Below are 26247 nucleotides of genomic sequence, written 5' to 3'. Positions count from 1 at the left end.
GCAGAGTTACCCCGGGGCTGCATCCACAGGGTGCTCTCTCTGCCACGCTAGAGCATCTCTGCTGCACTAAGATGTTCAGCTGCTTTGAAGCTTTAATTAAAGGGGCCATGAAAGTGTTCTTACGGTACACGAAGTCAGCAGAACCACCCTGAATACTTCGTCAGGCTAGGTCTTAATTTGCATTAATTTTTCTGTCATAGTAGTTAACATCTTTGTGCAGTGTTCTATGTAATAACAGCCTGTGGAGCATGGGTGTGTATGAAGTGTGGCATCCTTATCAAGCCTGTTTAATTGCACTAAATAATGCTGTAAAAGTAGAAAAATAAATCTAGTTTGATTGTTAGAGAGTATTTCAATAACTGTCTCATTTGCTCACTTAATATTAGTGAGCAAACATACCTGAGTTTAAATTCCAGTTTTACCATGATTATTTTGATATTTGTAGGTCATGACATGTGTTTGGTGCAATAAAAAAGGACTTTTGGCAACAAGTGGAAATGATGGCACCATCAGAGTGTGGAATGTGACAAAGAAGCAATATTCATTGCAACAGACGTGTGTGCTCAACAAGCTGTAAGTTGAATCTTTACAACAGCCAGATATTTAATTTAAGCTGTAATTGTGCAGGATGAGGAAAACAGTCAACCCTGCAGTATCTCTTGCGCTCATTTGTTTCCTGTTGCTGTGTTTCTGGCATGCAAAACAACTTAAATAAATTAAAATTGAGAACAGAACTTAAATATCAACCTGGTAAGAGTCTGTATAAAGAGAGCATGTCAAAACTATTTAAAAACATCCTTATTTATTTGATATAAGGGGAAATGGGTTAAATAAAAACTCATTTTTCTGGTACTACAAGCAATAAAAAATGTGGCTGTTGTACGGGCAATTAAATGTATCAGTGACCCTGTAAGAGTTAGCCAAAGCAGTCTTTAAAATGGAATTTTACAACAGTGTAACAACCTTGTAACAGGAGGAAGAATTTAAAGTAGAACTGGTAGCAAGATGCGCCTCTTTCATTTCTTGTCCAAGCTATTGTTTCATTTCATGACTTTTCTGAAAATTTTGCCTTCGCTGAAGATGTTACATTTGAGCACTAAGTAGGTAAAGGTAAAGAGTTTCCATTTGAAACCTAACTTGAAATTTATTGGAAGTAACTAGTATCTCATTCTGTAATTTGAAGTGGTTTTAGAGGTAATGTAGTACTGTGAACAAAAAAATACATTTGTAAATCTGCAATGATGGTAGGTCTCCAGATTCTAGTTTGGATATTTTGAGTTCTATGTCCTCCTGTCTGCTTAAAGGAAATGCCCTCTTAATTTCATTACTTAATTCTATTACAGAGAAGGTGATTCTGAAGAAAGTCTGGGGTCACCCAGTGACCTTAGTTTATCTCTTGTCTGTTGGAGCATCAGTGGCAAGTACCTGGCTGGAGCTACAGAAAAGATGGTGAACATCTGGCAAGTCAATGGTATGTTCTTAACCACCTGTGAGCACTTCTGGTACAGCATATTTCTAGGGGAGCTGCTCAGTCACTGCGTGTTTGTTTACCCCAGTGTTTTACTCTCCAGTTTAAATGCCTACCATCTACCACAATGTCTTATGAGCCTCTCTAGTCAGAGAAAGTAACTAGCCCCAAATGAATATGTGATTTACATCTTTGAGAAGAAGACTCTTTTCCCTGTCATTTGTAATCCTGGAAGCTTCATTCTGTTGCTTTGCACTTAAGAAAATCACCAGTTACCCTGGTCATGGTAATAGACAGTCCCCAGGAAAAGTGTGAATTTACTGAGTGCTGAAGAATTCAGCTTCCTTTCTTAACAAAACTATGTCACTTGAATGATAATTAAGATTTGTTACCTAGATTTTGTGTCTGCATGGATTAGTGAGCCATTGCTTTGTATTCTTTTAACTTTGGAGAACTTGTACTATGTCCTAGCTCTAAATAAGATCTCTTGAATTTTTTTCCCCATGGAAAGTATTATTGTTTGCTTTTCTTTATGAAGATGTAGTTATAAAAGACATTTTGGTCTCCTAGGAGGAAAAGGCTTATTAGATCTTCAGCCTCACTGGGTATCTGCTCTAGCCTGGCCAGAAGAAGGACCAGCTGCAGCATGGACAGGAGATGCTCCAGAATTATTGTTAATTGGGCGCATGGATGGATCTCTGGCTCTTATTGAAGTGGTAGATATTTCAGCCATGCACCGGCTGGAACTGGAGCACTGCTACAGAAAGGATGGTAAGAGACTCGATCGGTGTTTGAAATTAAACTTGTGAACACATTCCGCCTTGTTATTAAGCAAGTATATAACCATTTTTGGCTATTGTTCATGGGATGTAGTTTCTGGTTTGTGAAAAGAGAAAAGTCTGTGAGATCTCCATCTGCACCCTGATTGCCCCCACAGCAGAAGCAAACAGTTTGGAGCAAACTGGTCAAATCCTGCCATTCCTTGCCATTGTGGACAATCTGTAGAGATCCCCTGCAGTGTCTGCTCTGTCTGCACATAGCACGCAGTCAGTGTCATTTGAATTGCTCAGTGATTGCCATTTTTTCCTTTATAGTTCCAGTTCCAGAGGACATCAAGTAGTACATCTTTGGTGGTATTGTGTGGTTTTACATATTGCTTCTTCAGGAAATGTACAGATTTTTTTTTTTAGTAGAATCAAGTGAGGCAATATCTACTTGCTAAGAAAGGCAAGTTGTTTTCAGAGGGTTTTTATAAGTATCGCTATCTCAGATACTTGTATAGGATTCAGTCTACCTTTTTTTCTTTGCCCTTCTTTTCACTATGCCAGGAATATAAATTCAATTATTTTAATAAAGAGAAGAATGAGGAAACTAGTACAAAATAATTTCAACAGCTGTCGTTACAGTGGCACTCAGTTACACCTTTACCATATAAATTCAAGAAAATTTTCAGACCAAAAGTATGTTAAGTGACCTTGGTGGTGGGGGACATTGTTATACACTTCATCGTTTAGACAACTGCACTGCAAAAACCTCTTTGGCAGAAGTGAAGTTCAGTTTAATGAATGTTTGTGTTTCTGTTCATGCAGTGTCTGTCACATGCCTGGCCTGGTTCAGTGAAGACAGACCATTTGCTGTTGGCTATTCAGATGGAAAATTGCTCATAGGAACAAAGGAACCAACTGAGAAAGGAGGAGTTGTTCTCATTGATGCACACAAGGTAGAGCTGATCTTTTTAAAACTAGTGTAGCATTTTTGTAGGTAAGGTCTGTTTAAGCTGTTCTCTCTGTTTGAAAGCTATTTATAAAGACAAATGCAGTTTGTTTTAAAAACTCACACTTATTTCTAATACACATATTAACATAATGTGTTTTAAAGGAACCCTCTATCAAATGTAAAAAAAGGAAAGATAAACTTGATACCCTATTTTGCTATCAGAGACTGAAGTGTATGTACATACAGTGACAGGAGTGAATTAAGCACACAGCTGTGCATGGCTGGATTTAAAAGACTAATTGCTCTAATTGGTAAAAGTCCTCATAATGAATTTTAATTTTGATCATGTCCCATGATCAAAATTTTTGTTTAGTCTTGTGCAAAGCAAAAGGTGTTTTTGTAAATATGCAGTTGCAAAGTTTTAGAACCTTTGATTTGGCCAATATATACTGAAGAGTAGTTAAAAGTCCATGAGTTATTTGTTAGGTGAAGAAGAGAATTCCTCAAATGTAGGGTGTAGTAAAAGCATCTTGAGTGCTTCCATGAGCTGCTCTGAGTGTGTGAAGGAGGGCAGTCTTAGAAGGGAACACACTGTGGTCATAAATCTGTGCTTGGCTTCTTAGTATGGGCTGTTTCCTACCTCAGACTCTAAGCTACATCTGGCCATTGCCTGATATGTTTCTGAACCATGCACCATTACAGAAATTTGTACTACAATTTCATAACATAAAAAAAAAAGGAAATATTGTCTACTTCCTTGGGGAGGGTAATCAAGAGAGGTTTGCAGTGGAAAGAAAACACCTTTTTCTATGCTTTCCATTTAGTTTCTTTCAGCAAATTTTGTACAAGTCTTTTTAACTCCATAATTCTGAAAAGTATTATTTCATAATTGCAGCTCACTTTCTCCATAGTGATATATTTGAGAATAAAAAATTTGTGTAATTAGTAATTAAAAGTTACATTAGCTCTTGAGAATTAAATTTCCTCCTCCTTACTGTTACTTCATACCAGCTTTTCATTGTTTCAAATCCGATAGGATATGGTTGTTAGTATGAAGTGGGATCCTACTGGGAAGATTCTCCTGACCTGTGCCAAAGAGGAGACAGTGAAGCTCTGGGGCTGTCTGGGAGGATGCTGGAGGCGCCTGCATTCCCTGTCCCACCCGGCTCTGGTGAATGGCATTGCCTGGTGTGCTCTGCCAGGGAAAGGACCCAAGGCCCAGCTTTTGTTAGCTACGTAAGTCACTGCTTCTCTGTTGCTTCTGTAGTTCTTTTGCAGGTCTTTTCTACCAGCCTGTAGTGTCCAGAGCAAAGAAAAGGGTTGTTTTTTTTTTTTTTTACCATAACATTCTTTCACTAAGTCAGTTGCCAGGAAATTTGTAAGGCTTCAGAATTCTAATGAAAAGAGTGACCCTGATTGTATTACCAGCTGTTTTCTCCATGACCTGTGGGTGCTGGTCCTGCTAGAAATATTTTTGCTTCATCCAAGTATTTCTTCTGAGAATATGTTGTTAGTAGAAATGGAAAAGCTACAGGGTGTGAGGAATAGGAAAAAGATGCATTTATCTGTTGGGAGCAGATGCATTTATCTGTATCTTTCTACTTTAGATTGATTGATGCAATATAGTTTTATAAGAAGGTGGTGAAGACTACTGATATTGTAAGTTAATACCAGACCACTAATATTTTGTTAGTTAATATCTTTGTTTTTCTAATTTCTCCTGACCTGCTTTAGGGGATGCCACAATGGTTTGGTGTGTGTCTGGACTGTTCCCCAGGACATGGTAATCACATTGCAGTCCAGTTCAGCTTGCTCTGAAGGATGGTGGGAGCAGGAAGCAAGTGCCAAGGTAAAAGGAGGAAACTTGGTGTGGAAGAAATTCTCTTTGCTCATTGTGAAGTTGAGAGAGGAGAAGAATGAGAGAGAGTTACTCGAATCTCAGCGTTTTCTGAGAGAAGAAGTTTGCTAAAAAAGTTTGCATTGCATTTGTGTATATGTAGGCATTTTCAGAACCGGAAATGAAAAATTTTATTTGGCCAAAGATTATATTTTGATCTGTTTTCTTTCTTTTAAAAGTTGATCAGTTTAGCCTAAAATTTATTCAAAGTTTTTTCTAGATAAAGAGTCAAGACTAATTGCGCCTACATAAATTGTAATATAGTCTGTAATGTTGATGGCATTTTGTACCTGGAAGGAAAGCTGATAATGTGATCAGCATATCTATAAAATATTGTCATAATACTGGGTTTTTTAAAATTATTTAGTGGAACTTACCTTATCTCTGTGGATGATCAGTATTTATTGCGGAATACAGACACTGTCATGCTGCTCCATTTCCTGAAAGTAATCCAGTGTTCCGTAACTGTGCAATTGTTTGCAGGATGGATACAGGAAAGCCTTAGAAGTGAAGTGTGTGTTCCAGCTGAGAGGACACATCACTCCTGTCAGGACTGTTGCTTTCAGTCCTGATGGGCTGGCATTGGTGTCTGGGGGACTCGGTGGCCTCATGAATATCTGGTCTTTACGGGTAAGATAATCTTTGGGGTGGTTTGAGTCTTGTATGTAGTCAGAGTATCTGAAATGGTCAAGGTATCAGACCAGCTTTCACCCTCCCACGTGTTAGATACATTAGAGAAAGCATGGCATAAAATAATGTTATAACATTGAGCATAATAAAATATAAATTAAAATTATACTTAACATTGAACTGCTTTATATTTGTGGTTCAATGTTGATTGATTCTGTAGGTCTGGTCACATTAGTTAGGCTTTGCAGGACCAGGTACTTTGTTTATAGTTAGGAGCAATATTCTTGTATGTTGAGGACTTTTTAAAGAGTTATTAAATGTGGATTATTAAACACTTCTAAATCCTTAGTTATATTATCTCCTTGATATCTTAAAAATGGGGCTTTCTGCTTTTAGGTTAAACAGTTCTGTTTTTAACTAGTTATTGAAAGTTTGTGAGACTTTGATGCCTTAGGAATGTGTTGTATGCACTTAAACGGAAACTGTAGCTGTGCCTGCACCTGACTTAAACCCCTTCTCCCCTTAGGATGGCTCAGTGTTGCAGAGTGTTGTGATAGGATCTGGAGCTATCCAGACTGCAGTGTGGATCCCTGAGGTTGGAGTAGCTGCCTGCTCTAACAGATCAAAGGTGAGACACAAATGTTTGAACCTGTGTGTTTTCTGACCCCAATGGAAACCAAGATGGTTGGTGTTAAATCAGTGGAGCTGGATGGTCCTGCTCTGTGAATTTTTAATTTCTAACGTGTCATGTCACTGCTATTAAACAGGATGTGTTGGTGGTGAACTGCACCTCGGAGTGGATCTCTGCCAATCATGTCCTGGCAACGTGTAGGACTGCCCTGAAACAGCAGGGAGTGCTGGGCTTAAACATGGCTCCGTGCATGCGAGCGTTCCTGGAGCGCCTGCCCATCATGCTGCAGGAGCAGTATGCCTATGAGAAGGTAAGAGCTAATGCAAATGTTCAACATCCATGTCTGACATGAGGTCTCTGTTTGGATCTCAGCTGGTTTCAGTATTCTCAAAGCTAGGAGTCTCCTAATATGAAAATATTTAAAATATTAAAAGTTTGACTGAGCATGGAGGAAAGTATTGTTCGACAGGACTTGCCTTGAAGGACTCGTGTTTTGAATTGACTGATGTGTGTTTCTCACTGGCTGTTCCCTTTCTCTCTCTGCTGCCCTCCAGCCCCACGTGGTGTGTGGTGACCAGCTGGTTCACAGTCCCTACATGCAGTGCTTGGCATCCCTGGCCGTGGGGCTGCACCTGGACCAGCTGCTCTGCAACCCCCCAGTGCCCCCTCACCACCAGAGCTGCCTCCCCGACCCTTCGGCCTGGAACCCCACGGAATGGGCCTGGCTGGAGTGCTTCTCCACCACCATAAAAGCTGCTGAAGCCCTGGCCAAGGGAGCTCAGTTCCCAGAGTCCTTCACTGTCCCAGACCTGGAGCCTGTTCCAGAGGATGAGCTTACTCTCCTGATGGTAAAGTTTGATGTGTTGTCTCAACAGCCAAGTGTTGTTACTGAGCACGTGGTATGATGCAGTTAGCATCTCTGAACTGTAAAGATTTATATTTAGTACCATAAGCACCAAGTGTAAGTTTATTTTTGAATTAACTAGTTAGAATATACCGTTAAGATTGCTGTATGTGTGTGCAATGAGTGCAAGTCAGTTGCATATTGAAAAATAGGTGCTAGAAGTAAGAAATGTAGAGCTTTGTAATGCTATTTTAAGAGTACCATTTTGTCACATTCCTACATGAAATTATTTTGCTAATGTCAGTTTTCCTTGTGACTTGTTACGATATGTAAACCAAAACAGAAATTTTTGGTTGAGCATTTTTATGTGCAAGCTTATAACATTTTAAGCCAGTTTGCAATTGAAACTTCAAAAAGCCCTAAGCATCACTAAGTAGGAAAGATTTGCTTCATCATGAATTTTGTTTTTCTTTCTTTGATTTGGATTGCAAGTCATGGACAACAGACTTATTGCTAGTCTGCACACATTTGTTCTTATTGCTAAATTGTTTAGAATAATTTGAATATTGTTGTTAGAAAAATATGTATTATAAGACAAATATTATGTGCATCTTTTGAGCAGAATGTGGTAACTGTGGCTTTTGCTGTGTAGGATAACAGTAAATGGATCAATGGCATGGATGAACAGATCATGTCTTGGGCAACATCTAGGCCAGAGGTTAGTAAAATTGGTGGTTTGGAGGGTTTGGGGTGTTTTAGAGGTTTTTTTTCCTTTGCAACATTGCAGCTGTTGAAAGTATTCTTGTTTTAAAGCTCCCTTTCCTGCTCTTCCCTAGGACTGGCACTTGGGAGGTAAATGTGATGTGTACCTGTGGGGAGCAGGAAGGCACGGGCAGCTGGCAGAGGCTGGCAGAAATGTCATGATCCCAGTAGCAGCACCATCATTCTCCCAGGCTCAGCAGGTGATAACTTCAATCCAGTCATGATTTAGTCATTTGCCATCTATTACTCGTACAGCTTGCCAAAATCTCTGTCTAAATGTCTTTGCAACTTGTTGTTTGAATTTACTATGAGTATCCCAGAACATGGGTTTCGCTGGAAAGGAAATATTAAATTATTTGAGAAATTCAAACCAAGAAGCCACTGAAATCTGACAACAAAGAATTATAAATGAGCATGACTTGAAAATACCTGCACAGCTTTCACATAATACACGTGGCAGTTTTGTTTTCTGAAATAACACTGACTTGATATAATATTTTCTTGATATAATTCCAAAGGAAACAAATTGAAAAGAGATGGTGCACTGTAATGCCGGTGTTACAGCATTGCTGCATTTAAGGTGCAATTTGTTTAAATTCCTTCGTGTCTTTCTCACCTAGGTGGTTTGTGGTCAGAATTGTACTTTTGTCATTCAAGCCAATGGCACAGTTTTGGCTTGTGGCGAAGGAAGCTATGGGCGACTGGGACAAGGAAACTCTGATGATCTTCATGTCTTAACAGTCATTTCAGCACTGCAAGGTAAAACTGTTGGGTTTGAAAGTAATCCAGTGATAGAGCACAAATAAGCATTTGAGTAGTTAGTATAATCATTTTTGTTGATGCTCTTCTTGCAGATTTACTCATTAAAATAATGTAGTTTTTAATTAAAAATTTGAACAAATAAACGAGTCTTCATATTTCCTTAAGATTTTTAATAGTTTTATGCTAAAATTCCTTAAGTTTAAGAAAGCTTTAGGGAGAGCTGTGTGCAAATTAGGAACGTTTAATTCCAAAACCAATGGCAGGACAGAAGTCTTAAGTTCTACCTGAGAAAATGAAGGTTTTGTTCAAAGTAAAAGTAACTTAATTGCTATAAAAAGAAGCCTTATTGTGGTTTTTTGCTTTCTCCAGACTTAATTGGCTGCCACTTGGCACATTTGGATAAATGTATGTTAAGAGTCCATTATAAGTTACATTAAGCTTTGCTTTCTCACTTGTCTTCAACAGGCTTTGTTGTAACACAGCTGGTGACCTCGTGTGGCTCTGATGGCCATTCCATGGCTTTGACAGAAAGTGGGGAAGTCTTCAGCTGGGGAGATGGGGACTATGGCAAGCTGGGCCATGGCAACAGCGACAGACAGCGCAGGCCCAGGCAGATTGAGGCTCTGCAAGGAGAAGAAGTCGTGCAGGTTTCAAAATATTTTTGTGTCCTTCAAGCTGCAGGCCTGGTAACCTAGTGCTGTCTAACTGAATGAAAACAAGCAGCTTCTTACTTCTCTGGGCTTTATGACCCCAAGGTGGTAATTTCCAGCTGAAGGATGTGAATGACACGGAGATGTTAACTGACAGTTGGTACTGGAGAGGACTAAAAATAGAAGGAGCATGTAATAAAGGGGTGATTTAAAGATGATCAAAATGCAGAAATGATTGATAAGCTTCCCTTTGTCTTTGTCAGGTGACTTTGACCTACAAAACTGGTCACCAGCTGGTCACTCCTCCTAAGTACTAACAATGTACAGAACCATAGTGGGTTTGACTGGAGATTCCTTTATTAAAAACTAGATAATCACACAGCAAATTCTTCATGCAAATATCCTCTGGTCCCCTTCAATAACATTACCATTGAAAAGAGTAAGAGATGAGATGCTGGAGAAATCATTAATACTAAAATGTCTGTAATTTAGCTCTTTAAAAAGGAATATAGTTTAGGGTTGAAAAAGGTATTACATATGTACATTTAATAGTCACTATAAACTTCCACCCAAATCTAAAATGTGTGTAAAAATAATGATTATTTTGCTTCCAGATGTCCTGTGGTTTCAAACACTCAGCTGTGGTGACAGCAGATGGCAAACTTTTTACATTTGGAAATGGGGATTATGGTCGATTGGGACTTGGAAATACTTCCAACAAGAAACTTCCAGAAAGAGTGACGGCGCTGGAAGGTTACCAGATTGGCCAGGCATGGTTTATCTAAAATTAGCAGTGTCTCTCAGCTTAAAGCTCATGTTTTTAACATACCTAAGTTTTCAGTTTTTTTTTAACCTTGGCTTTTATTTTGATTATGATGGCAGAATTTGACTACACATGGTTTTTAAAATAATTACTTTTCTGACTCTTTTGATCCTCTTTCTGCAAAACTGCCCATGTTTTTAACATTGTAGCATTTCAAGATTAGGCGTTTTTAAGCATGAATTCATGAGCTGTTTTTTAATTTTTAAACAAGGAGCATGTGTGGCATAATACTGTCTTTGAGTATATGAGTTGAGAGGAAGCAAGTGTTGAAAAAATACTACTATGGTCCTAAGAGTCTTTAAGACACTCTAATAAGCACTGGAAGTTTTGGTAGTTTTACAAGGTTACTTAATTCTTAAAACACAACTTTTCTTCTTAAAGGTAGTGTTAGTTATCTAGTTAGTCTTCTTAAAGGTAGTTAGTTAAATGTTTGAGTTAGCAAGTCAGCAAAAGTAGTGGTAATAACATTATTTCTCTCATGCAGGTGGCCTGTGGCCTCAATCACACTGTGGCTGTGTCAACAGATGGCTCAATGGTTTGGGCTTTTGGAGATGGAGACTATGGTAAACTTGGTTTGGGAAATTCCACTGCCAAGTCCTCACCACAGGTTAGAATTCCAGGGGAAATTATTCTTTGTGTAAACTTTCAGTGCTGTTAAAGGTGTTGCACAGTGTTGAGAGTGTGATTTCCAGAAGTTATTATTAGTTCCATGATGTTGTTGTACAATCTGGCACAAATAATTCTGATGGCACATTATGCTGAGCCTAGTACTCTAAAGGATTTCCTGTAAATCATGGTGACAGTATCTCAGTAGCAGTACAAATAGTGAAAATCTGAGGTTTATCTTAGAGAAAAGAGATTTAGCTTTCTTCTTTTGGAAACTGGGGAGAAGGTTATTTACACGCTCATTTACTTTTTCTCATGCTACTCCCCCTCACTCCCAGGGGGGAAAAAAAAAAGGTATTTTGAATCATTGTATGTAGAATAAGGTGTTAATTCCATTGAAAAAACCATGTGTTTCTGTTTCCTGTAATTATTTCCAAGTGTTAATTAGAATAATCCTACAGTCTGTACACTGGACAGTGGGAATAAAAAATTTCTTTGTTCAAAGCAGGAGTTACAGATTAAATTCATGTTTGCTTTCTGTTTATATCCTTGTAATACTACAGCTAGTTTTCCTTTCACTTTACCCCTTAGAAAGTGGATATTCTTTGTGGAATTGGAATCAAAAAGGTTGCCTGTGGAACTCAGTTTTCTGTTGCACTGACAAAAGATGGTCATGTATATACTTTTGGCCAAGGTAAGACAATCTTCTCTTCAGATATTTCCATCTATCTATAGGCTTGTGTATATCACAAGTGAAAAGGAAGAATATTAAGATGTATTTCTAAGACTTACTTTTTAGAAGCATGTTGACCTAATCTAAATTTTGAGACTTCAACAGTGTAATTTTAACATACAGTTAAAATCCAGATTTGCTGCTCTAATTTGATATCAGAACAACCTTTCATTTGAACAGCATTTTCCTAAAACTTCGTTGAACTTCATACATCCGAAAACGCTGGGCTACTTCAAAGTTTACATTGTCTAATTAAGCATATACCTACATACATTTAAAAATCTGGGCAGGAGGATTTCCATGTGTACTGAATGAAACTTGTGGAAGCTTCTCAAGTCAAGTTAATTCATGTTTGTTATAAACCCATACCTTTAGATCTGGAAGTCTTGGTTTAGTAGAATTAATCTTGTGTCAGACTGACTGTGGAAATGGCAGCTTTAGCGATATAAATGAGGCCTGTAGGAAGCACCGGTTTGTAGGAAAGATCCAGGACATTTCTCCCTAAATGGTTACCCTTGTGTCCCAGTTCCAGGAGTATAGAATTGCTTTTAGTCCCTCCCTTACTGGTTGCTGTGAGTGGAACTCCCCCTGCAGAGTTCCTTGCCCACAGAGGCTCTGCTTGCCCTTGCAGATCGCCTGATCGGGTTGCCCGAGGGCCGCGCGCGCAACCACAACCGTCCGCAGCAGGTGCCCGTGCTGGCAGGGATCTTCATCGAGGACATCGCCGTGGGCGCTGAGCACACGCTGGCCCTGTCCTCCACGGGGGATGTGTATGCCTGGGGCAGCAATTCCGAGGGCCAGGTATGTCCTGTTCTGACCTCTGGGGGGCTCTGATGGTACTTCACACATGTGCTTGGCACGGCTTCCTTTTGGTGGGAAGAAGGCTTTTCTTTTCGTTCTCCTCCTTCACCCGTCAGCATAATGATGTTTCAGACAATTTCCATTATTTTCTTGTTTACTTCCTGTGCTCTTACATGGTAGCAGTTTGGGAAAGCGCTCAAAACATGCTACCCAAATTACTCTAATCCAACCTTTTTTAAAAAATTGCAGATTTTCTCCTAATTCTTGGGCTACCATCAATTTTTTCAACATAATAAAACTTACGGTTGATGTCAGTCAGATCTGTGAACTCTTCAGATGCTTTTCATAATGAAAATATAAATTAACCTTTTGAAAGGAGCGGTTTTTTTAAAGTCAGTGCATGCTAGAACAAAAATGGTGTTTAAATAACACAGAGGAGATGTGGGAGCTTTGTTGTCTGTGTATGAGAGACTGCAATACAGGTGCCTTAGCACAGATGAGTTCCTCAGTCTGGGAAAGATTTTTCAAGAGGTCTCCAGCTGTTGTCAGGTCCCTTTGACACCTGGATCTGCTGCTCCCATTGGGTGCAGGTGCAATATTTAATAAAAAAACAAAAGGTGAAGAAATATATATACAGTAAATATGTTTTATCACAATAATATATGCTGTAAATAAATAAAATTTTCTACTGTCTGCTCTGAATTTTTGCTTGGCGAGTTTTAGAAGTATCATCACATTTGTTGATTGTTCTTTGCCCCCTTTGCCAGCTGGGCCTGGGCCACACCAACCACGTCAGAGAGCCAACGCTGATCACGGTGCTGCAGGGGAAGAACGTGCGGCAGATCTCGGCCGGCCGCTGCCACAGCGCCGCCTGGACAGCTCCGCCCGTCCCACCACGAGCTCCAGGTGAGCCACTGGCATTGTGGGTGGCCTTTTCTTTCAGTCTTGGTGTCTCCTGGGCTGTGAGTGCAACAAGAATTTCTGGCCATTTGGGACAAAATTGGTTTTGTTTTATATCCATGCTGGTTTTCAAATTATCTAGTCTGAAATTTGGCTTCTGTCGTGGTTTAACCTCAGTAGGCAGCTGAGCACTGAGGAAGCTACTGAGAGGAAAATCAACTCCATCCCAGCTGTTTATCAAACAGTTACTGTTTCTCTTTCTATGCAGGTGTTTCAGTGCCTTTGCAGCTTGGTTTACCTGATGCCATTCCACCCCAGTATGGGGCACTGAAAGAAGTGAGCATTCATACAGTGAGAGCAAGGCTGAGACTGCTGTACCACTTTTCTGACCTCATGTACTCTTCATGGAGATTACTTAACCTCAGTCCCAATAACCAGGTAAAATTCCATTTGAAAAAACTGGCTTGGCTGTGTTGTTATACTAGAGAGTTTCTGACTAGATCTAGCTGGACCTTAGTAGTAGGCCTATAGTTTATTTCATTAAAAAAATTAAAAATAAAAATCCAGATTACAGCAAACTTTTTGAAGGTATTGCTCTGTATTTTCACTTGTGCTGTCACTGACATGTCAGTGTTCTGGTTTCCAAAAGCTTACTAGCCTCAAAACTAAGACAAAAAATATTGACCTGTTTCCGGGGAACATTGAAGTGCCAGTCATTGCTGTGAAGGGTTTTATTCTGTCAAGAATGGAATTAGATCCTTTATTGATATGTTTATTCTCATTCTTGCTCTATTGCAGAACAGTACATCTCATTACAATGCTGGAACGTGGGGAATAGTTCAGGGACAGCTGAGGCCCTTGCTGGCACCACGGGTGTACACCCTGCCCATGGTGCGCTCCATCGGCAAAACCATGGTGCAGGGCAAGAACTATGGGCCCCAGATCACTGTGAAAAGGATATCAACCAGGTCAGTGCTGCTTCCACAGGCCTTGGCTTGCACCTCATGTCAATACTGAGATTCATGTATTTCCTTCTGTTTTGGCATTCTGAGATCTCTCTGTACAGCTTTGTTAACCAAGTGACTCAGTAGCCTTTACATGATTGTGAGTGACATTTATGGCTGTGTCTTTTTCCCCCAAAGGGGTCGGAAGTGCAAGCCCATTTTTGTACAGATAGCAAGGCAAGTGGTAAAGCTGAATGCCTCAGACCTTCGCTTACCCTCCCGTGCCTGGAAAGTGAAACTGGTTGGAGAAGGAGCTGATGATGCAGGGGGAGTGTTTGATGACACCATTACAGAAATGTGTCAGGTATGTCTGTGAGTATTTTGGAAATGTGTAATGGGAATGTGTCATGGTGCAGTCAGAGGGAAATAACATTATAGTCTGACATAAAGGCAGGTCTTGAAATGAACGTGTCTTTATTACTTAAAGTAATCTTACTGTGTTCACTGTCAGTGTTTCATATTAATTTGTAAGGAGGAATCATCACTGTAGTGAAATACTCTGTCTTGTAATGCTATAGTATCTTAATAGTTCTGTCATAGGTTTGCTTTCCCTCTTCCTAAGGAGGCTTTTTTGTTGTTGATTTTTAAGGAACTGGAAACTGGAATAGTAGACCTGCTTATTCCTTCCCCAAATGCTACAGCTGAAGTAGGCTACAATAGGGATAGGTAAGTAAGATAACAAAAGGAAGATAGGACTTGCTTTTGTTGCAGATGGTAGTAGGTGAAAATCCAAATCTTCTGTTGACTGTTTTATACCAACTGATGATGCTTTGGGATTGTCTGCATGATATTTTTTCCTTCAGGTTGTGATGTTACTTTATTGTGAAAGGAGGGCATGGTTTTAACATGGGCTTGCTGGATTGCTGATGGCAGAATTCAGAGTAACATCAAGATGCCAACCTTTGTGCTCAGGAGTTCTGCCTCCCTCAGCTCCAATGTTTTAACAGCTAAAGATAACAATAATCTTGTTTGGACGGCCCTTGCTGATAAATATGCTGGCAGTTACTGTGCTGTGCTTAGAAACCTTTTCTCTTTCACTTCTAATGAAGTGGCACAGAAATAATACTATTTTCATTGCTTCTTTGTCCTTTCAGGTTTCTCTTTAACCCTTCAGCATGTTTAGATGAACATCTGATGCAGTTTAAGTTCTTAGGCATTCTCATGGGTGTAGCTATTCGTACAAAAAAGCCATTAGATCTTCATTTGGCTCCAATGGTCTGGAAGCAACTTTGTTGTATCCCACTCATCTTGGAGGATTTGGAGGAGGTAGATCTGCTCTATGTGCAGACCCTCAACAGCATTCTTCACATTGAAGACAGTGGGATTACTGAAGAAAATTTCCATGAGGTAAGATAAGAAAGTCAGAGCTTTTAGGTTTATTCAGAAAGCAGTTACTTTATCAGATTGACCTTCACATCAGTATTTATCTAATTCCAATCTCCATTCTTAGGATAACAAGCACTTCGTGTGCATTTAGAATAGTTTATGATATTACTATATATAGTTCTAGGTGACCTGTAGTAAATTGCTATACTTGGATCACTGGAGTGACTTTTGCTTTTCTTGTTTTGCATAACAGATGATTCCATTAGATTCTTTTGTTGGCCAAAGTGCTGATGGTAAAATGGTTCCCATAATCCCTGGAGGGAACAGTATCCCACTTACCTTTTCAAACAGGAAAGAGTATGTGGAGAGGGCAATTGAGTACAGACTCCATGAAATGGACCGGCAGGTAAGGATCTCGTTGTGACCCAGCCCTGTTGTTGGTGGGAACAGGGGGTGATTTGTGCTCATTCCCATTATAGTTTATTCAGTGGTAAAAAAAGCTTGGCTTTCTGCATCTCCCCTGGTCCCCATGGCTTTTCTTCCCCCACAAACTGTTTTGGCTTTTTTTAAAATTTAGTCCTGTTATTCCTAGTAATTGCTCAGTTGGCAAAAGAGCAGTAGAAATTAGAGCTGGTCTTCCATTTGAGTAGCCCCACTTGAGACAAAAACCCTGCAGTTTTGCATGCTGGGCACTGTAACTGGACATGTGAAAAACACAGAGACTGGCTGAAGTAAATATTATTGACAAACATTTGTTTAACTTGAAACTGTTCCTCTTCTGTTACAACACAAAACATGCAAATATTTCATTGTATGTTTTGGGAAGTGCTCGTTACCTATTTGCGTAGTTCTATATATTTTGTCATTTGTATAGTGACCCTTGTGAAAGCAATATGCCACTTACAAGGTAAAGATGCATGTGTGTTATTATCTGCATTAGAAAACAGCTTCCTTATCAGAGGTACCAAATCCCAAGTCTTGCAGAACAAATACAGCATTCTTACCATACATCCGAGCTGAAACAAAGCCTTTTTTGTATTCACACAGTTTCTTGATTTAGCCATCGTTATTTGTGCTGTTAACTTGTAATTTTTTAAGTAGTTCTGGTTTGTATTGGAACGTGTTCTTTAACGTGCAATTACAATTTAAAATATCTGTAATATTCTCCAGGATTTTGGGAAACAATGCAGCCCTTGCAGGGCCTGCGTGTGTGGGAGGCTGTGTTTGGCAGATGTTGGGAATTCTGTCTGTGCCATTTCTCAGCTGAGAAGTTACTTTTGTATTTGGGTGGCCCAGGAAGTGGCAGAGATAAGACAATTGCACTTTAACATCTCTCCTGTTCTTGGCCAATAGGTGGCTGCTGTCAGGGAAGGAATGTCCTGGATTGTTCCCGTTCCTTTGCTGTCCCTTCTGACTGCCAAGCAGTTGGAGCAAATGGTCTGTGGAATGCCAGAAATATCAGTTGAGGTTCTGAAGAAGGTTGTGCGATACAGAGAAGTTGATGAGCAGCATCAGCTGGTGCAGTGGTTCTGGCACACCCTGGAAGAGTTTTCAAACGAGGAGAGAGTCCTTTTCATGAGGTTTGTGTCGGGAAGATCTCGATTGCCAGCCAACACAGCTGATATCTCTCAGCGATTCCAAATAATGAAGGTTGATAGGGTAAGGCACTGGTTTTATTTGTCTTTTTTTCTTTTAATTATTATTGCTGTTGTTGTTATCATTATTATTATTATTAATATTATCTATCCCTCTCTAGTATAGTCTGTGCTTTGGCAGTGGGAGACAGTTTATGTAATTGTAAATTCACCAAAAAAGTATGGGATGGGATATAAACTCAAACATTTTAATTGTGTAGAAGGCTGCATGAATTGCATCTTAATTAATTTGGTGCAATTGGTGATTGGAGATCAAGACAAGAAACAAACCTTTGTCTGCTCTAACTGTTCCAATCTCTTCTTTCATTTGGTAATTTTCATTCTGTTTTTAAGTTTTAGTTTTGTGTAAGTGGCACCATATGACCACTAGTGAACTCTCAATGTTTTAAATCCACTGCAATGAGTTTACAATGTATTGTTTCACATACAGGGTGCGTTCATTTGGAATTACTTTGGGTTTTTGTGCAGGGAAAGCACATTCTCTGTGAACGACACAAAACAAAAAGTTGACAAAATCTCAGCTAACAGTAGTTTGTCATCTTTGGTTAGGTGTCTCTCAGATTGCCTTATGATGAGGCACACTATGGTATGTAGTTTGAACATTGTTTGGTATCTTGCAGTGGGCTGCTAAACAGCTGTGTGATCAACTTTTCAAAAGGTTGAATTTCAGTAGTGGGTTGAACTATTTACAGAGGAGGTGATACAGTTGTTTTGCACATAAATAAGGATGAAACAAATGCTGTAAACAAGGGAGGCTGGTCTGCTTCTTAAAAGGAATTTGGAGATAGAGTGTGCAAATGGTGGATGATAGAGGCAAGGGAGGGAAGGAGCAATGAAATGTGGATATGTTGCATTTTTTCCTTCATTCACAACTTACCAGTGTCCCACCTTTTATCCATTTCCACAGCCTTACGACAGCTTGCCTACCTCACAGACTTGTTTCTTTCAACTGAGGCTCCCACCCTACTCCAGTCAACTAATCATGGCAGAGCGTTTGCGCTATGCAATCAATAATTGCAGGTCTATAGACATGGACAATTACATGCTCTCACGGAATGTGGACAATGCAGAGGGCTCAGACACAGATTATTAACATTCTGTGAACAAAATCATCTTCCTTTTACTACAAATAGTGCCCTAAGTCCAATTCATCGTTGACATAATTTTACAGTAACCATAGATGTTTTAGGAACATAAAACCAGATGTTAATAGATGGTGGCCACATTTTAGTTACTCTAAATGTAACAAAAAATTAGATGTTTTTATTTTTTTGTGATTGTAAAAAAGAAAAAAAGGAAAAACAAAACAAAAAAGTATGATCGGTAAGTTTTTTCTCCTTTTTTGGTCACTTTTGATAAGTTTGCATGGAGACATTTTGGTGCATTTTTGTTGGGAATAGTACATTTGTAAGCCCTCCCAGTGAACATGAAGAGTTGTACATTGTGTATAATTGTTCATTAGCCAGGACAGTTTTACATGAATATTCACATATTTATTTTGTTTTAATTTGAATTGCCTGTGCAGGGTTCCTTATGCAGAGAAAAATAAAGCAAATTCAAGAATCGGTTGCTTGTATGCATTTGTGAACTGTGGTTGGTTTACTCAATTTTCATACTTCTATATTTTGTCTCAGGAAATTACAGTCTTACAGTGTTTAGACAGGGTGTGGCATTTGAAGCACCTTAAAATGTTTATGCTGCTGGACTGTGCTGTGTAGCCCTGTGCTCTGCATTCTGCTGGCCCTGAGGCCCTGCCTTGTGCAGGTGTACTGCTGTTCATTCCTCGTGCTGCAATACAGGTTCATGTTGGGCTTGGTTCCTTCTTGCTTTTTGTTAAAACATTTTGCTCCTCAGGAGCAGCCGTTGATGGTAACAACATGCTGCCACCCTGATTTAGGAAACTGTAAATCCTTTGAGGAAAATAATTTTTAATAGACACATTGATGTAATACTCCTGCCCAGAGTATGAAAAAATGACAATGGAAGTGACAGGGTAGTAGTCGAGGCTGTGGATTTAATTCACATTCTCAGTTTTGGCTTTGATCTCATTTTGTTGCAGCTGTAAGTGTTGTGATCAGCATGGTTTGGCTTACGTGGTAATGTCCTGTTTGGTTAGGACAGCAATGTAGTGCACAAAGAAATAGTTGCTCTGTGTCTTAGGGAAGTGCTGGACAATGGGTAATAATTGCCCACTGTCTCTATAAAAGACATCATTGGTGTCAAGCTACAAATGCTGCTTGGTGTTCAGAGCAGGATTTACCTGGGTGGAGGAAAAGGGGAGAGTTTGTGCCCAGGAGAGTCAGAGCTGCTCTGCCCCCATTTTCTCCCACCTTCCTCCCTGAACTCCTTGGGAAGACACTGTGGAAACTGAGGGCTGGTAAAAATGTTCATTAGTGTCATCTCATCTGGGGCAAGACTGCTCCATCTGAGTCTGGGTGTAGGGTAGAAATGCCTGTTTTCTCTCATGTGTTTGTTGTATTTTATCAAGGATTGATTGGGAAACTTCCTGGTTGTCCTAGACTGAGCTGGTTTATTGCTGCCAGTGCTCAAAGGGAGGGCTTGATGAGCTGGAAAAGTTTGCAGGTCTGGGTTTTAGCTGGTGAAGTTCTCTCAGTTAGGACTAGTTGTTGGCTCCTGAAAACAAGCTATGATCAAGGACCACAGTGCAATGTGAAACATCTCGGGGGGATCAGCAGTCTGGGAGGAAGAAAGGGCTCTGAAATCCTGCAGACTTGGATTCCTGCCTCGCTGTGTATTAGGTGCCAAATTGGACTGAGATTTTGGTGTCCTATCACTGCGTTGTGAGGATCTATATTCATATCTTGGTCTAAATTTGTAGGTGTAATAGGTAAAAATTACAGTATTAAATTAAATGGGGAAACTGCTGTATTAAGTCCTGTATTATTGCCTTCTCCACCTCACTGATGGGTCTGACTTAGTAGTACTGATTTGCCAGCCTGTTTCAATTAGCCACAGACAGTAATAGAACTGTGCCTAAAAATGGCAGTTTTATATGGACTGTGTAGTTGGCTTCTTGGATAATGAAGATACTTTTGGAGGCAGTTTACAGTAAAATGAGAGTAAGTCAATTAAAGGATTGTGCTTGATGGAACGAACTTTAATGGCTTGAAACTAAAGAAAACCATGGACATGTTTCTGTCCTTGCATAATACTCTAAGTAAAATGTAATCATTTTCTATACTCAATTTTCAAATTGGTTTGCAAAGTAAGAAAATTCATTATTGATGCTGAAAAGATATAAAGATATATCAACATAATCATGTTCAGATTTTACCATGTCATGAACAAATATCTCCGTTCAAAGAGGGGATGAGCTAAGTAATGAGTTAGAGCATTTGCATACAAATAGGCAAAGAAACCAAGTGGAGAGTGTTTCAAGCCACTTTGTAGCTCTATAAAAGAAAATTAAAAAACAAAACAAGCCACAAACTCCCCAGGATACCCCGCCTCCCCCCAGTCCTGGTAGGAAACTGGCAGAAAGGCTTAAGTAATATGTAGACAGATGCAAATGTGCTTTCATATCTCGTAGCTGCTTGAAATTCTGTTCCTGTTACACCTACAGAGACGTGTCTTTCACCACAGAGTGCTGGCAGAACTGGCGGCGTGAGGAGGTCTTTGCTTACTGCTGTGACTATAAATTCCTACCTTGTTTTGGCTTGTCAGCCATGTGTGGAACTGGTGTTGTGTATCCAAGGTATGAATTGTGTCAACTTGCCAATTTCCCCATCACAGTAAGTTTGTTCAGCTCAGCAGTGTTCTTCCCAAGCTGTAAATGCTGGGTGAGGATTGCTGTTTGTCCTTGTCCACACTTCCAGTTTTCTTCCTTCCTTCATGGCGGATAAGGGCCATAATTAACTTTAGGAATCAGTTAATGAAATTCCAGTTTTATAGTGTCATGCTGTTAAATATCTCTGAGTTATGAAGATGAAATAACCCATTTTCCTTGATTGTTTTCTGGGTGTTTCTTACGGATGCTCATACTGATCAAGCATTTCTCTAGAATTGCAGCATTGTGTGACTAAGTTGCTGTAATGCTGGGATTTATTTCTTAGCTCAGCCAAATTAGAGAGTACCAAGGACATCTGTGGATCAATTAACCAGGATGGGAAGGAGGAGTAAGTATATTCAGTTCTGTGGAGAGCTGTAAAGTCATCTTTGGTGTCAAATTTTGTAGATGGTGGCATAGGATTAAAAGCATATAAAAAAAAGTTTCACTTCCAGGTAGCAGAGCAGCGTGCAGGAAAGGGACAGCCTTGTGCTTTGGGGCGAAAATAGCTATTTGTTTTGTACTTTGCAGCACGAAGTGGGTGTTTATATAGAGCTGGTCTGTAGTGTGTTCCTAATTTAGCATTTAAAGCTACAGGCTGCTAGCTGCTGTCTTTTCCTGTGGGTTAGTTCTCTGAACTAGCATTTGTTCATACTGCACTACCTTTAATGTCAGCTTTAAAAAATAACTTGGCGTATCTTACATTATGTAAGTACATCCTGCAGAGGGCCAAACTGTGTTCTGTGTGCCTTGAATACATGCTTCCCTCATTTCATAAAAAAGCCTAGTAAATTGGCTGCCCCTGTTAATCACTGAGGAAGTGCTGGTTGTCAATACTCTGCTTTTGCTAGAAAGACATTTCAAGGAGTGGTTATCCCCCTTAGTGGATGGAATGACTGCCTTGAACAGAAGTTTGTTCATCACTCTTGCCCTAAAATTTGTGAACACTATACAATGCCTCTGGCTCTCTCTGCTGTGGCTTTATGCCCTTACGCATTACATAAGGAGTGTACAAAGTGTGGGGTCCAGTCTGAACCACATGACTCAGTGGGAGGCTCTTCCTTAATGTTTGTGTTCCTGGGTCTCTGTGTGACTCATTCTACTTCATTTCAAACTGTTTGTGTGTTTCTTCCATGCAGTCAGGTGAACCTTGCCATCAACTTACTGCACCTTGTCAAATTCCTGTTAAACTTTGTTAAAAAGTCCATAAAATTTATTGAACTCCATCAAATTATTTGGCCTCAGTGAACACAGTGCTGCTTCCCTCTTCTGAGAAGGATGCATCTGCAACAGGAAGGTACCAGAACTGCAGTTCTGAGCAGGTCTGGCACTTTGTGACAGCAATGCAGGATTTTTCCAGTTTTGAGGAACATCAGAGAGCAAATGGGTTTTTCCTTAAGCCTGTCCGGGAGGAGATACATGCCTTTTCTCAGTGCACCCTTTACAAATCAAATCAGCTGTTTGTTTGGATTTGACCAGCACTCATGGAAGTAGCCACAGTTCATTGCTACCTCAGAGTGAGGTAAAATACCCACATCGATTATACAATTTGCTGCACTTAAAGCTGAACCAATTTTCTTGATGCTTTTTCAAGCATCAGCTTTTTTCCTGGCTTACTGTCTGGGATCATGTTAGCACTTCTGTCTGCTCTCAGCATTACTGAAGGACACTTTTCCCTGACTCTCTCTAGCCCAGCTTGTGTTACATTGCGGCAGAAATCCACGTGCAGCGTTCGCAGCGATTTCCCGTAGAGGGTCACTGCCTCCAGCGTGTGGTCAGTGATTCGCACGCAGTTCTCCAGTTTGAGGTTCTTCAGGTTTGGGCAATTCTTGAGAAGCTGCAAAATGCAGTCATCTGTAACGTGGCCACATCCAGAGAGGGTCAGAGACAGCAAATTTGGACATCTGAAAGCAGGATGGTGACAGGTGAGATGGGAGAAATAAATTATAAGAGCTTGAAGCAAATAGCATCAAGAATAAATATGAAGTCTGGAAAAATGCCTTCTCTTCATCAGGAGGGGGAGGAAGGCACAAGTAGGTGAGGGCATATGTAGATCTTAATGTTCAGCTTTACTAAAGTCAGAGCTTACCTCCTTTGCTTTTTTTGTTGGGCCACATCTCCAGCTCAGCTGGCAGAGTGCACAGGGGGATTGTGGAGGCCTATTTAAGCTGCAGCTACAATGTTTTTTCTTAAGGAGTTGGATGGTTCTGTGCTTCTCCAGGCACAGCCAGTGGAGACCCAGTAGAGAGGAGATTCATTTCAGGATGAAGTTGAGGACAATTGAGAGAAGAGACTGCTGAGCATGGGCAAGTAAGACACTCCCACTCTTAATTTTCAGGAATTAGGGACATATTTTAGCTCCTTGGATTTACTGAATATATGCCAGTTGCTTCCTAAGGTGATGTTTGAACTTCACACAGCTCTTAAAATTTCCTTTGAGTCACTAAAACTGGTAGGAACTCGACTGTTAAAAACAGTGATGCAGCAAATGTAAAAAGCTTTTTCTTGCTGCTTGGGTGGTCCTGGGGAAGTACAGAAAAGACCTTTCCCAGATGGGCTGTTGATGATGTCCAGGAGCTGTCCTGGAGCAGCTGCTGTGCTGAGCAGGGCTGTGCAGCAGCCTGCAAACCTGTGCTGTTTGCCTCCTGGCTCACACCCCTCTCCAGGCAGTGGCACTTCAGCATCCACCTGGTTAGCTACATCGAGCTTGGTGTTTCTGCAGTAGCACAGATCTGTATTAGCATTGCTCTCATGAGATCTCTAGACAGAATTATTTTTTAAACTCTTCAATTATGAAGAGTTAGAGGAAATAGCTGGCAAGGTCGAGAAAGGCTCTAACAGAATAAAACGACTTCAAACTCAGGGAGAAAAGCTGGATATTTAATTTGGAGGGGTTTTTGTACATAATGTTGGGAATTCTGTTTGACTGGGAATGCTTTCACTTTCAGTGGGTTGCTGCAGAAAGGGGCAAATCTTGTATTATGCTTTGTAGGCACAGGTGTGCTGATCTCTCCTAATTAACCAGATTTTTATCAACTGTTCTAGAACAGTTACTTCAGAAATTTGGTACTTGCAATTTAATCCCCATTTAGAAGCTGCCTTTTAGTCCTTGAGACTGCATTGCAGCTAGCTCTCACCAAAACAGTCTTGTCAGTATCCCATAATTTGCAGGCTTTTTCCAGTTGTTCTTTCCAAAGCTGCTGGCTGTGGCTCAGGTGCACCTTGGCAGGGGAGGCACTGCCATGGCCCTTTGGCTCCAGTCCTGCTCTCACCCACACAGTGCCATTGGCTCTACCCATGAGCTCCTCCTGCAACTGATCTGTTCTTCCCTTAGAGCTGCCTTGTAAAGCAGGGCTGTTGCAATAAATGCTGTGCACCCAGAGCTGCTTTGCCATGGTGCCATTTCTCTTCCCTTACTGTAGTTTAGAAGTAGCTAAGAGTTTAAACTTCAGTATAATAGCAATATTTATTTCGTAGACTGAACTAATGCTGACATTTAGTAACTTGTTTCATCAACTTGATTGTTATGAGGTGTGTTCACTGCTTGAAATCAGGGTTCTGGTCCAGGCACCCCGACACTGCCAGAATGGTGCAGTTCAGCTAAGCAGCAGTGTGGGAGGCAGGAATGCACTGTCCCATCTTAATTACTCATTCTTAGGAAAAAAGAAGGAAGAAGCAGGCTTAAGGAAAATCTATCTGAAGTATACATTATTGCCACTGTAAAATGAACTTAACATTACACTAAAATTGTAAATGCAATGCACTCATGTACTTCATGCTCCATTTCAGGCAGGTGCTATGGAGTACTTGAAATAACTCTCACTTCACTCATTTCAAGGCATTACTGCACACTCACACCCACACAACGTACCTGTTGCAAACGTCTAGTAAAAAATCACTGACAGTGTTCTCATGCCTTTTACAGAAGTCTTTCTGGAGACTGTTTTTCATCCAGTCCTCAATGTTACACACCTTGACTCTCTCTGAATACCAGCAGATGGATAAGTATTTTAAAGCAGGTCCCAGGAGAAAATTATCCTTTTTTAGTTCCACTGGAGAATGAAAGTTCAACAAAGACCACAGTAAAGGATCCTGAAACACTTGTAGCAGCATGTGACATGTTTTTGCTAAATTTTTCCGACTGTTCTTGTCCAGAAAAGAGAAGATATGTAAAAGGCATTCCCGGTTGAGCTGGGTTATGTGCATAGCCCGGCAGCAGTGGCAGTCTCTTGGCCTTGTGGAGTAGCAGCAGTGCTGGAGGGGCTTGCACTCAGCAGAAGGCTGTTGCACATATATGGTTGTGGAATGGTGTTTATTTTTGGCTGACAACTGGTGCAGAAGCTCAGAACAGGGAAAGGAAAAGAACCATGCATGCAGCTCGTGTTGCCTTTGTCTCAGGGAATGGAATGGGCATGTACAACTTGACTGTCCTGAAATGCTTCCTTAAAAGGGATTTTTTTTTTTCCCCTTGTAGACTCTCCTGAAGTTTAGCAAAGTTCATGTGCTGAGTTAGTGGAGTGGGGGTGTAGCTACAGCTGGCAGGAGTGTCTTTGTCAGTGTTTCCCATTCTGGGGATTTGGCTTTCTGAGCAGCAGTTTGGTTTTGCAGTGTACATCACTTCTAGTCTGTATTTGTTTCATTGATTTTTCTGAGGTTGCATTTTCAACGAGTTCGAGGACTGTTACATGGATAATGAACTTTCACAAGCACCTTTTAAAAGGAGCTGAAAAATTCTGTGTGTGCCTTGAAGTACACACACAACAGTCTGCAGGTTCAGTTTACAAGCCTCAGAGTTAGGGGCAGTTTCTTGCACAGTTGAGGCTGAGCTGTGATTCTATAAACAAGGCTGGCTGTGTCTCCACCTTCTGCAGGAGGGAAGCAGTGACACAGAGGCAGCCACACATGGGAACAGCGAGGCTATGTTTAGTTCCCTGTGGGCTTGTGCTTTTAATAGATGTCTTCTATTGGCTTGAGTTTTACAAGCTGGGCTGTTCTGGTTTTGGAGGTTATTTCTGTTACCATAGAAACCTTTTTTCCACCCTTTGGTGGAAAAAAGAGATATGAAAGTGGTTTTCCAGGTAAAAGTATTTGTTTTACAGTAGTGGGAGAAACTGTAACAGAAGGTTGCTCCTAGAAGAAAAATAAAGCTACAGCAAGGGCAGCTCAGAATTAAAAGCAGTAAGCATCCTTTTAATTCTCCTGCTAGTGAATCAAAAATGCTTGAGAGGAAGGTATTTTATACTCATCTTCTG

At 40.4% G+C, this 26247-nt stretch overlaps 2 protein-coding genes across 10 annotated transcripts in view; one reads left to right on the top strand and one right to left on the bottom strand.

Annotated features, from left to right (window-relative positions):
- Nucleotides 1-18784, top strand: part of HERC1 (HECT and RLD domain containing E3 ubiquitin protein ligase family member 1) — an 89742-nt gene extending 70958 nt beyond the window's left edge. For all 9 annotated transcript variants that reach the window (XM_085070884.1, XM_085070890.1, XM_085070886.1 and 6 more), the window contains exons 52-78: nt 446-573; nt 1344-1471; nt 2039-2239; nt 3058-3188; nt 4221-4420; nt 4919-5033; nt 5565-5711; nt 6238-6339; nt 6479-6652; nt 6897-7190; nt 7839-7904; nt 8023-8148; nt 8569-8707; nt 9176-9357; nt 9975-10130; nt 10668-10790; nt 11381-11483; nt 12154-12323; nt 13091-13229; nt 13492-13661; nt 14022-14191; nt 14366-14531; nt 14817-14893; nt 15322-15574; nt 15807-15959; nt 16907-17212; nt 18116-18784. In XM_085070884.1, the coding sequence (XP_084927010.1) occupies nt 446-573; nt 1344-1471; nt 2039-2239; nt 3058-3188; nt 4221-4420; nt 4919-5033; nt 5565-5711; nt 6238-6339; nt 6479-6652; nt 6897-7190; nt 7839-7904; nt 8023-8148; nt 8569-8707; nt 9176-9357; nt 9975-10130; nt 10668-10790; nt 11381-11483; nt 12154-12323; nt 13091-13229; nt 13492-13661; nt 14022-14191; nt 14366-14531; nt 14817-14893; nt 15322-15574; nt 15807-15959; nt 16907-17212; nt 18116-18301 (4305 nt within the window). In that variant the 3' untranslated portion in view covers nt 18302-18784. The remainder of the gene's footprint in view (nt 1-445; nt 574-1343; nt 1472-2038; nt 2240-3057; nt 3189-4220; nt 4421-4918; nt 5034-5564; nt 5712-6237; nt 6340-6478; nt 6653-6896; nt 7191-7838; nt 7905-8022; nt 8149-8568; nt 8708-9175; nt 9358-9974; nt 10131-10667; nt 10791-11380; nt 11484-12153; nt 12324-13090; nt 13230-13491; nt 13662-14021; nt 14192-14365; nt 14532-14816; nt 14894-15321; nt 15575-15806; nt 15960-16906; nt 17213-18115) is intronic.
- A 1521-nt stretch (nt 18785-20305) lies between these two features.
- On the bottom strand, nt 20306-26247 carry FBXL22 (F-box and leucine rich repeat protein 22). Its single transcript, XM_085070896.1, has 2 exons — nt 24867-26247; nt 20306-22899 (listed from the first exon to the last, which is right to left on the bottom strand). The coding sequence occupies exons 1-2, from the start codon at nt 25199-25201 to the stop codon at nt 22554-22556; spliced, it is 681 nt and encodes a 226-aa protein (XP_084927022.1). The 5' UTR covers nt 25202-26247; the 3' UTR covers nt 20306-22553.

Source organism: Lichenostomus cassidix, chromosome 10 (assembly GCF_008360975.1).
Source record: "Lichenostomus cassidix isolate B80296 chromosome 10, HeHo_3.0, whole genome shotgun sequence".
Lineage (NCBI taxonomy): Eukaryota > Metazoa > Chordata > Aves > Passeriformes > Meliphagidae > Lichenostomus > Lichenostomus cassidix.
Note: the sequence above shows the minus strand (reverse complement) of the source record. Positions and strands in the feature narration are given on the sequence as shown.